Genomic DNA, 10,868 nt, shown 5'->3' on the forward strand with positions numbered 1-10,868 from the left:
AGCCTGAAGAGCTCCCTGGAGCTGCTGGTGCTGGATGAAGCTGACCTGCTGCTCTCCTTCGGCTTTGGGGAGGACATCAAGGCCCTGCTGTGGTGAGGGGCACCCTGGGGGCACTGCCAGGGGGCTGGGGGGGCACTGCCAGGGGACTAGGTGGCACTGCTAGGGCTGGAGGATGTGAGGGCACAGGCAGGAGTCTGGGGGACCCTGGGGGTTTGAGGGTGCTGGGAGGATTTGGTGGGGCACTGCCAGGGGACTGGGTGGCACGGCTGGGGGACCCGAGGGCACAGCCAGCAACCTGGGGGACCCTGAGGGTTTCAGCAGCACAGGTTGGGGTTTGGGGGTGCTGGGAGGATTTGGGGGGCACTGCCAGGGGTGGGGGGCACTGCCAGGGGTGAGGAGGGCACTACTGGGGCTGTAGGCCCTGAGGGCACAGGCAGGAGTCTGGGGGGCACTGAGGGTTTGAGGGTGCTGGGAGGATTTGGGGGGCACTGCCAGGGGTGGAGGGCATAGGGGGGGCACAGCCAGGGGGATTGGGGGGCACTGCCAGGGGTGGAGGGCATAGGGGGGGTCACAGCCAGAGGGGTTGGGGGGCACTGCCAGGGCTGGAGGGCATGGGGGGGGCGCAGCCAGGGGGATTGGGGGGCACTGCCAGGACTGGAGGGCATGGGGGTCACAGCCAGGGGGGTTGGGGGCACTGCCAGGACTGGAGGGCATGGGGGGGCACAGCCAGGGGGGTTGGGGGGCACTGCCAGGACTGGAGGGCATGGGGGGGCACAGCCAGGGGGGTTGGGGGGCACTGCCAGGACTGGAGGGCATGGGGGGGGGCACAGCCAGGGGGGGTTGGGGGGCACTGCCAGGACTGGAGGGCATGGGGGGGCACTGCCAGGGGGGTTGGGGGGCACTGCCAGGACTGGAGGGCATGGGGGGGCACAGCCAGGGGGATTGGGGGGCACTGCCAGGACTGGAGGGCATGGGGGGGCACAGCCAGGGGGACTGGGGGGCACTGCCAGGACTGGAGGGCATGGGGGGGCACAGCCAGGGGGACTGGGGGGCACTGCCAGGACTGGAGGGCATGGGGGGGCACTGCCAGGGGGGTCGGGAGGCACCGAAGGAGGCTGTGGGGCTCGAGCGCAGGATCCTGGGCATTGCCAGGCCTGGTGCCAAGGGGGGGCTGGCACTGAGCCCCAGCTGCCTGTGCCACCCCAGCCAGCTGCCCAAGATCTACCAGGCCCTGCTGATGTCTGCCACCTTCAGCCCTGACGTGGAGGCCCTCAACGAGCTGGTGCTGCACAACCCGGTGAGGGCACAGCGGGCACCGCCTGGCGTGGGCACAGGAGAGGGCTGGGTGCCCAGGGGGCAGCGTGGGGGTACCTGGGGTGGGCACAGGAGAGGGCTGGGTGCCCAGGGGCAGCGTGGGGGTACTTGGGGTGGGCACAGGAGGGGGGGGTGGGTGCCCAGGGGCAGTGTGGGGGTACCTGGGGTGGGCATAGGAGAGGGCTGGGTGCCCAGGGGGCAGTGTGGGGGTACTTGGGGTGGGCACAGGAGAGGGCTTGGTGCCCAGGGGCAGTGTGGGGGTACCTGGGGTGGGCACAGGGGGAGGGTTGGGTGCCCAGGGGCAGCGTGGGGGTATCTGGGGTGGGCACAGGAGAGGGTTGGGTGCCCAGGGGGCAGCGTGGGGGTACCTGGGGTGGGCACAGGAGAGGGCTGGGTGCCCAGGGGACAGCGTGGGGGTACCTGGGGTGGGCACAGGAGAGGGCTGGGTGCCCAGGGGCAGTGTGGGGGTACCTGGGGTGGGCACAGGAGGGGGGTTGGGTGCCCAGGGGCAGTGTGGGGGTACCTGGGGTGGGCACAGGAGAGGGCTGGGTGCCCAGGGGGCAATGTGGGGGAACCTGGGGTGGGCACAGGAGAGGGCTGGGTGCCCAGGGGCAGTGTGGGGGTACCTGGGGTGGGCACAGGAGAGGGCTGGGTGCCCAGGGGGCAGTGTGGGGGTACCTGGGGTGGGCACAGGAGAGGGCTGGGTGCCCAGGGGACAGTGTGGGGGTACCTGGGGTGGGCACAGGAGAGGGCTGGGTGCCCAGGGGGCAGTGTGGGGGTACCTGGGGTGGGCACAGGGGGAGGGCTGGGTGCCCAGGGGGCAGTGTGGGGGTACCTGGGGTGGGCACAGGAGAGGGCTGGGTGCCCAGGGGGCAGTGTGGGGGTACCTGGGGTGGGCACAGGGGCAGGGTTGGGTGCCCAGGGGGCAGCGTGGGGGTATCTGGGGTGGGCACAGGAGAGGGCTGGGTGCCCAGGGGGCAGCGTGGGGGTATCTGGGGTGGGCACAGGAGAGGGCTGGGTGCCCAGGGGGCAGTGTGGGGGTATCTGGGGTGGGCACAGGGGCAGGGTTGGGTGCCCAGGGGGCAGTGTGGGGGTACCTGGGGTGGGCACAGGAGAGGGCTGGGTGCCCAGGGGGCAGTGTGGGGGTATCTGGGGTGGGCACAGGGGCAGGGTTGGGTGCCCAGGGGGCAGTGTGGGGGTACCTGGGGTGGGCACAGGAGGGGGGGTGGGTGCCCAGGAGCAGTGTGGGGGTACCTGGGGTGGGCACAGGAGGGGGGGTGGGTGCCCAGGAGCAGTGTGGGGGTACCTGGGGTGGGCACAGGAGGGGGGGTTGGGTGCCCAGGAGCAGTGTGGGGGTACCTGGGGTGGGCACAGGAGGGGGGGTTGGGTGCCCAGGGGGCAGTGTGGGGGTACCTGGGGTGGGCACAGGAGGGGGGGTTGGGTGCCCAGGGGAAGGTTTGCAGGCTCCAGGCTGGCACAGGCCCAGTGCCCCCCAGGCCCCGCCGTGGCAGCCTGGCAGGCCCCGAGCCGGGGGCAGCCCGGGGGCTGCGCCCGGCGATGCCAACCCCGCGCCCAGGCGCGGCTGTGCCCGGCCCAGCCCCGGCTGCCCGGCGGCCGCCAGCTGCGGCAGTTTGCCCTGCGCTGCGCCAAGGAGGAGGACAAGTTCCTGCTGCTGTGTGCCCTGCTGAAGCTGGGGCTGCTGCGGGGCCGTGCCCTGCTCTTCGTGGGCACCCTCGCCCGCTGCTACCGCCTCAAGCTCTTCCTCGAGCAGTTCGGCATCGCCGCCTGCGCCCTCAACGCCCAGCTGCCCGCCGCCTCCAGGTGTGCCAGGGGTGCCCCCTGCAGTGCCACCCACCCACCCACCCAGTGCCAGCCTGCCCCCTGCTCTGCCACCCACCCCCCTGCCCTCCCTGTGCCCTCAACGCCCAGCTGCCCGCCGCCTCCAGGTGTGCCAGGGGTGCCCCCTGCAGTGCCACCCACCCACACACCCTGTGCCAGCCTGCCCCCTGCTCTGCCACCCACCCAGTGCCAGCCTGCCCCCTGCAGTGCCACCCACCCCCCTGCCCTCCCTGCGCCCTCAACGCCCAGCTGCCCGCCGCCTCCAGGTGTGCCAGGGGTGCCCCCTGCAGTGCCACCCACCCACACACCCTGTGCCAGCCTGCCCCCTGCTCTGCCACCCACCCAACCCTGCCCTACCTGCGCCCTCAATGCCCAGCTGCCCGCTGCCTCCAGGTGTGCCAGGGGTGCCCCCTGCAGTGCCATCCACCCACCCAGTGCCAGCCTGCCCCCTGCAGTGCCACCCACCCACCCAGTGCCAGCCTGCCCCCTGCAGTGCCACCCACCCTCCCAGTGCCAGCCTGCCCCCTGCAGTGCCACCCACCCTCCCAGTGCCAGCCTGCCCCCTGCAGTGCCACCCACCCCCCTGCCCTCCCTGCGCCCTCAACGCCCAGCTGCCCACCGCCTCCAAGTGTGCCAGGGGTGCCCCCTGCAGTGCCACCCACCCAGTGCCAGCCTGCCCCCTGCAGTGCCACCCACCCCCCTGCCCTCCCTGCGCCCTCAACGCCCAGCTGCCCGCCGCCTCCAGGTGTGCCAGGGGTGCCCAGCTGTGCCACCTAACCAACCCTGCCCTCCCTGTACCAGCCTGCCCCCTGCAGTGCCACCCATCCCACCCCTCCCCTCCCTGTGCCAGGGGTGCCCTGTGTGCTGCCAGCCATCCACCCTGCCCCTCCCTGTGCCAGCCTGCCCTGCAGTGCCACCCACCCCTCCTCCTCCATGCCAGGGGTGCCCCCTTCAGTGCCACCCACCCCACCCCTCCACTCCTTGCCAGGGCTGCTCCCTTGGCTTGGGGGTGCCCACAGGGTGGGGAGGGCAGGGGGGCATAGGGAGTGCCCATGGGTGTGCCCATGGAGGTGCCAAGGTGCCCTGGGTGCAGGGTGACTGCTAGTGGTGAGGGTGAGGGCAGAGTGGGCACAAAGATGCCCAGGGACCTCTGGGGTCCCCCTGGCATGTGTGGGGGATAATGAGGTGCCCATGGCTGTGCCCATGGTGCCCAGGAGGGGTCTGAGGGGTGGCACGGTGCCCAGGGGAGCAGGGGGGCTGCTGGCTGCTCCCTGGGCACAAAGAATGCCCGAGGGTGGCCCTGGGGGAGCTGCAGGGGTGCCCGTGGGCATTGAGGGTGCCCTGGGGGGGTGCCAGGGGGGCACAGGAGGGGTGCCCAGGGGGTTGGGTGAGGTGGGCAGCAGAGGGGAGGCTGATGGGCATCCCCCTGGTGCCCAGGGCCCACATCCTCACCCAGTTCAACCTTGGCATCTACGACTACATTGTGGCCACCGACGAGGAGGTGCCAGCCGTGCCCAGCAAGGTGCCCCCCCGCAAGGGCCGCAAGGCAGCCGCCCCTGCTGCCCACAGGTGAGGCCTGGCACTGCCCCCAGCTCCTGCACTGCCACCCTGGGGGTGCCACCAAAGCCCCATGGGTGTCACCCTCTGGGTGCCACTGAGCTCCCTTGGGTGCCACCGAAGCCCTGTGGGTACCACTGACATGCCATGGGTGCCACTGAGGTCCCTGGGGTGCCACCACCTGAGTGCTTCTGTGCCCACCAAGGTCCCTGTGCCCACAGGGCTGTCCCTGTGCCCAGGGGTGGTCCTTGTGCCCTCTATGCCTCCTCAGTGGGAGGTCCTTGCCCCTGTGCCCCCCTGGGGCTGCCCTGTGCCCAGGGGGTGCCCTTGTGCCCCCTGGGGCTGCTCTGTGCCCAGGGGGTGCCCTTGTGCCCCCTGGGGCTGCCCTGTGCCCAGGGGGGGTCCTTGTGCCCCTGTGCCCTGGGGGTGCCCTTGTGCCCCCTGGGGCTGCCCTGTGCCCAGGGGTTGCCCTTGTGCCCCCTGGGGCTGCCCTGTGCCCTGGGGGTGCCCTTGTGCCCCCTGTGCCCCAGGGGTGCCCCTGTGCCCCCTGTGCCCCGGGGGTGCCCCTGTGCCCCCTGTGCCCCAGGGGTGCCTTTGTGCCCCCTGTGCCTCAGGGGTGCCCTTGTGCCCCTGTTCCCAGGGGGTGCCCTTGTGCCCCTGTGCCCCCTGTGCCCCAGGGGTGCCCCTGTGCCCCCTGTGCCAGCCCCGGCTGGCGGTGCCCCGCGGCGGGGGTGGGCTCTCGGCCCTGCCTGTGCCCCTTCCCGCCCGGGGTGCCAGCCCTGCCCGCCTGTGCCCTCCCCAGCAGGGGGCAGGACGCCGAGTTCGGGGTGGCACGGGGCATCGACTTCCGCGACCTGGCAGCGGTCATCAACTTCGACGTCCCTGGCAGCGCCGAGGCCTACATCCACCGCGTGGGCAGGTGCGGCAGTGCCAGCCCCGTGCCCAGCCCCCTGCCCAGCCCCCTGCCCAGCCCCGTGCCCAGCCCCCTGCCCAGCCCCCTGCCCGGCTGCCCCCGGCCACCAGGGGGCTGCCAGGGGCCGGGGGCGGCTGGGGGGGAGGGGCAAAGCGGGCACCGAGGTGCCAGGGAGCTTTGGGGCACCCCTGGGGGGTGTGGAGGGGGCGAAGGGGAAGGTGAGGTGCCCATGGGGGTGCCCATGGGGGTGCCCAGGGAGGGTCTGAGGGTGGCACAGTGCCCCAGGAGCAGGGTGACTGCCAGGGGGGAAGGGGAGGGGCAGCTGTGGGGAGGGCCAGGTGTGTGTGTGAGGTGCCAGGGGTCCCCCTGGCATCTGTGAGGGGGTAAATGGGGTGCCCACAGTTGTACCCATGATGCCCATGAAAGTGCCAAGTTGCCCAAGGAAGAGGGGGGGATGCCAGGGATGAAGGGCAGGGGCAGGTGGGGGGGAGGGGCAAAGCGGGCACCGAGGTGCCAGGGAGATTTGGAGTACCCCTGGGGGGTGTGGAGGGGGTGAAGGGGAAGGTGAGGTGCCCATGGGGGTGCCCAGGGAGGGTCTGAGGGGTGGCACGGTGCCCAGGGGGGCTGCTGGCTGCTCCCTGGGCACAAAGGATGCCCGAGGGTGGCCCTGGGGGAGCTGCAGGAGTGCCCAGGGGCGTTGAGGCTGCCCTGGAGGTGCCAGGGGCAATGCCCTGGGGGGGGTGCCAGGGGGGCACGGGGTGCCCATGCCACCTCTCCGTGCCCGCCCCCCCCCCAGGACCGCCCGGGCCGACAACCCCGGCACGGCTCTGACCCTGGCGCTGCCCGAGGAGTACCCGGCCCTGGCACGCATCGAGGAGGCCCTGGCAGCAGGTCAGGGCAGGGGCTGGGGGGGCGCGGGGCGGGGGCCGTGGTGCCCGCGGGCTGACCCCCAGCTGTGCCCGCAGAGGATGGGCAGTGCCCCCTGCAGCCTTACCAGCTCTGCACCCAGCAGATCGAGAGCCTGCGCTACCGCTGCAGGGTGAGCGCACTGCCGCCCGCCGCCACCGGGGGGCGCACGCCGGCGGGGCTGGGCGCGAGCTGAGGGGGGTTTGGGGGTGCCAGGGGGCACAGGGGGCAGTGGGGGGGGTCTGAGGGAGGTTTGGGGGTGCCAGGGGGCACAGGGGGCAGTGGGGGGGTCTGAGGGAGGTTTGGGGGTGCCAGGGGGCACAGGGGGAGGTTTGGGGCACCTGGAGGGGGGCACAGGGGGCAGTGGGGGGGTCTGAGGGAGGTTTGGGGGTGCCAGGGGGCACAGGGGGCAGTGGGGGGGTCTGAGGGAGGTTTGGGGGTGCCAGGGGGGCACAGGGGGAGGGCTGGGCTGGGTTGGGGGGGGGGGGTGCTGAGGGAGGTTTGGGGGTGCCAGGGGGGCACAGGAGGAGGGCTGGGGGGCACAGAGGGAGGTTTGGGGGGGCACAGGAGGTGGCTTGGGGCACCTGGAGGGGGCACAGGGGGGGATGTGGGTGGTGTGAGGGAGGTATGGGGGTGCCGGGGGGCACAGGAGGAGGTTTGGGGCACCTGGAGGGGGCACAGGGGGCAGTGGTGTGGTCTGAGGGAGGTTTTGGGGTGCCAGGGGGGCACAGGAGGAGGTGTGGGGGTCCTGGAGTGGAGGTTGGGCTCCGAAGGGGCACAGGAGGTGGCATGGGGGGGGCACAGGGGCAGGGTTGGGTGCCCGGGGGCAGTGTGGGGGTGTCTGGGGTGGGCACAGGAGGGGTGGGGGGCAGGTGAGGGGGGTGTTGGAGGGGGAGGCAGGGGCAGTGTGTGGGGCTGTGCCCAGCTGTGCCCCCGTGCCCGCCAGGATGCCATGCGCGCGGTCACCAAGCAGGCGGTGAAGGAGGCCAGGCTGAGGGAGATCAAGGAGGAGCTGCTCAACTCTGACAAGCTGAAGGTGCCAACACTGCCAGCCTGCCAGCCCCTGCCAGCCCATGCCAGCCCCCTGCCAGCCTGCCAGCCCCTGCCAGCCCCCTGCCAGCCCCTGCCAACCCATGCCAGCCCCCTGACAGCCCCTGCCAGCCCCCTGCCAGCCCATGTCAGCCCCCTGACAGCCTGCCAGCCCCCTGACAGCCCCTGCCAGCCCCCTGCCAGCCTGCCAGCCCCCTGCCAGCCCCTGACAACCCATGTCAGCCCCTGCCAGCCCCTGCCAGCCCCCTGCCAGCCTGCCAGCCCATGTCAGCCCCCTGCCAGCCCCCTGCCAGCCCATGCCAACCCATGCCAGCCCCCTGCCAACCCATGCCAGCCCCCTGCCAGCCCCTGCCAGCCCCCTGCCAGCCTGCCAGCCCCTGCCAGCCCCCTGCCAGCCTGCCAGCCCATGTCAGCCCCTGCCAGCCCCCTGCCAGCCCATGCCAACCCATGCCAGCCCCCTGCCAACCCATGCCAGCCCCCTGCCAACCCATGCCAGCCCCCTGCCAGCCCCCTGCCAGCCTGCCAGCCCCTGCCAGCCCCTGCCAGCCCCTGCCAGCCCCCTGCCAGCCCCCTGCCAGCCCCTGCCAGCCCCCTGCCAGCCCCTGCCAGCCCCTGCCAGCCCATGCCAGCCCCCTGCCAGCCCCCTGCCAGCCCCCTGCCAGCCCCTGCCAGCCCCCTGCCAGCCCCCTGCCAGCCCCCTGCCAGCCTGCCAGCCCCTGCCAGCCCCCTGCCAGGCCCTGCCAGCCCATGCCAGCCCCCTGCCAGCCTGACAGCCCATGCCAACCCATGCCAGCCCATGCCAGCCCCCTGCCAACCCCTGCCAGCCCATGCCAGCCCCCTGCCAACCCATGCCAGCCCCCTTGCCAGCCCCCTGCCAGCCTGCCAGCCTGCCAGCCTGCCAGCCCCCTGCCAGCCCCCTGCCAGCCCCTGCCAGCCCCTGCCAGCCCCCGCCAGCCCCCTGCCAGGCCATGCCAGCCCCCTGCCAGCCTGCCAGCCCCTGCCAGCCCCCCGCCAGCCCCCTGCCAGCCTGCCAGCCCCTGCCAGCCCCTGCCAGCCCCTGTCAACCCATGCCAACCCCCTGCCAACTTCTGCCAGCCCTCTGCCAGCCCCCCCTGGGCTCTGGGGGGGCTCTGGGGGCGGTGCCAACCCCCTGGGCTCTGGGGGGGCTGCGGGCAGGCTCTGGGGGTGCCGTGGGGGGGTGATGCCAACCCTCCCCCCCCTCCTTGTGCCCCCCTGTCCCTGCCCAGTGCCACTTCGAGGACAACCCCAGGGACCTGCAGGTGCTGCGCCACGACCGCCCCCTGCACCCTGCCAGCCTCCTGCCCCAGCTGCGCCACCTGCCGGAGTACCTGGGTACGGCTGTGCCAGCCTGGCACCGGGCACCGCCGGCCCCCCGCGCCGCTCCGGGGGCTGCTGGCACCCCGGGGGTGGCACTGGGGGGGCACTCAGGGCTGTTGGCACCCCGGGGGTGGCACTGTGGGGGGCTCAGGGGGCTGTTGGCACCCCGAGGGTGGCACTGGGGGGGCTCAGGGGGCTGTTGGCACCCCGGGGGTGGCACTGGGGGGGGGCTCAGGGCTGTGGGCACCCCGGGGGTGGCACAGGGGCTGCTGAGCCCCCCCCTCAGTGCCCCTGTGCCCGCAGTGCCCCCCAGCCTGCGTGGCATCGCCAGGCCGGAGCCGCAGAAGCGCCGGAGGCTGTCTCGGGGCGGTGCCAGCCGGCGCCGTGCCAGCTGCAGGGTGAGCCTCGGCCTGCCCCTCCCTGCCGCCTGTGCCAGCCCAGGTGCCAGGGGGGCCTCTGGCCTCACCTTGCTCTCTTTGCAGGCCCAGGGCAGAGCCAACCCCCTGCAGAGCTTCAAGTATGCCAAGCGCCGTGCCCGCCGCCCCCCCCCGCCCCCCTCCTGAGCGCCCCCCGCAGGCTCTGCCCGGCCTGCTGCGGGCACCGCTGCTGCGGGCACCCAGCCCCTCCCTCCGACCCCAGCCCCTCGCTGCCCTGCCCTGCCAGGGCTGCCTCTGCGCAATAAAGCTGCCAAGGGGCTGTGCCAGCTGTGGTGCCAAGGGGCTGTGCCAGCTGGTGTTCTATGGGGCTGTGCCAGCTGTGGTGCCAAGGGGCTGTGCCAGCTGGTGTTCTATGGGGCTGTGCCAGCTGGTGTTCTATGGGGCTGTGCCAGCTGTGGTGCCAAGGGGCTGTGCCAGCTGGTGTTCTATGGGGCTGTGCCAGCTGTCGTGCCAAGGGGCTGTGCCAGCTGTCGTGCCAAGGGACTTTGCCAGCTGTTGTTCCAAGGGTGTATGCCAGCTGTGGTACCAAGGGGCTCTGCCAGTTGTGCCAAGGGTCTGTGCCAGCTGTTATGCCCAGGGTCTGTGCCAGCTGTGGTACCAAGGGGCTGTGCCAGCTGTCCCAAGAGTCTCTGCTGGTTGTTGTACCAAGAGTCTCTGCCAGCTGTGGTGCCAAGTGGCTGTGCCATCTGTTGTGCCCAGGGTCTGTGCCATCTGTTGTGCCAGGGTGTTTCTCCCTGCCAGTGCCCCCGAGGGCTGGGTGCCAGGGGGGGTTGGTGACGCAGTGTCTGTGCCCCCGGGCAAAGGTGCCAGCCCTTATCGGTGCCAAGGGTTCAGGGCAGCCATAAAGCAGGGCAAGGCTGCCAGGAGCTGGGGGTGGCACTGCCAGCTTTTGGGGGGGTGTGTGTTTGTGCTCAGCTGCCATGCCAACCCCCGTGCCAGCCTCGCTGGGGCCCTGCCTTGTGCCACCCTGCTGCTGGCAGCCTGCCCCGGGTGGCACTCGCCGCGCGCGTGGCGCCTCCCGGAGCGCCCAGCTCTGGTGCCCAGCCCGGTGCCCAGCTCTGCCCTGTGCTGTGTGAGCCAGGCCTTGCCTGGGCACCTTATCAGCCTCTTATCGGGGCAGGAGGTGCCCAGCTCTGCCCCAAGGATGCCCTCTGGCCTTGAACCCTTCCTGGCACCGGGCAAAGGCCTTGGGGCTGGCAGCCCTGGGCCCATCCCCCCGGCGTGGGCACCTCGGCGAGTTTCGGTGCCAAGGCAGTGCCAGCTGCCTGCTGCCAGCTGGTTCCTTCCCCTGCCCCCTCGCTCCCTGCTGCCTGAGGGCACCACCACGGTGCCCACATCCCCGGTGCCAGGCTGGGGGGGGTGGTAGGAGCCAAGTTTCCCACGCCTGGCACAGCCCCTCCACCACCCTGGGGGTGGCACAACCGCCCTGGGTGCCACCTTTGCGTGCCCCTTTTACACCCCCATGCCCCCTAAAGCAGGCTGGCTGGTGGGGGGGTGGCTGCTGAAGGGAGTGG

General features: G+C 72.4%; 1 protein-coding gene across 1 annotated transcript in view; it reads left to right on the forward strand.

Annotated features, from left to right (window-relative positions):
• DDX56 (DEAD-box helicase 56) overlaps positions 1-9,480 on the forward strand; it is an 11,279-nt gene extending 1,799 nt beyond the window's left edge. The window contains exons 2-12 of the mRNA XM_054174907.1: positions 3-92; positions 1,207-1,297; positions 2,891-3,135; positions 4,591-4,722; positions 5,414-5,629; positions 6,420-6,514; positions 6,589-6,662; positions 7,476-7,565; positions 8,827-8,932; positions 9,221-9,315; positions 9,400-9,480. Coding sequence (XP_054030882.1) covers positions 3-92; positions 1,207-1,297; positions 2,891-3,135; positions 4,591-4,722; positions 5,414-5,629; positions 6,420-6,514; positions 6,589-6,662; positions 7,476-7,565; positions 8,827-8,932; positions 9,221-9,315; positions 9,400-9,480 — 1,315 coding nt within the window. The remainder of the gene's footprint in view (positions 1-2; positions 93-1,206; positions 1,298-2,890; positions 3,136-4,590; positions 4,723-5,413; positions 5,630-6,419; positions 6,515-6,588; positions 6,663-7,475; positions 7,566-8,826; positions 8,933-9,220; positions 9,316-9,399) is intronic.
• Positions 9,481-10,868: the final 1,388 nt, after the last annotated feature.

The sequence above is a fragment of the Dryobates pubescens genome, chromosome 31 (genome assembly GCF_014839835.1).
Source record: "Dryobates pubescens isolate bDryPub1 chromosome 31, bDryPub1.pri, whole genome shotgun sequence".
Lineage (NCBI taxonomy): Eukaryota > Metazoa > Chordata > Aves > Piciformes > Picidae > Dryobates > Dryobates pubescens.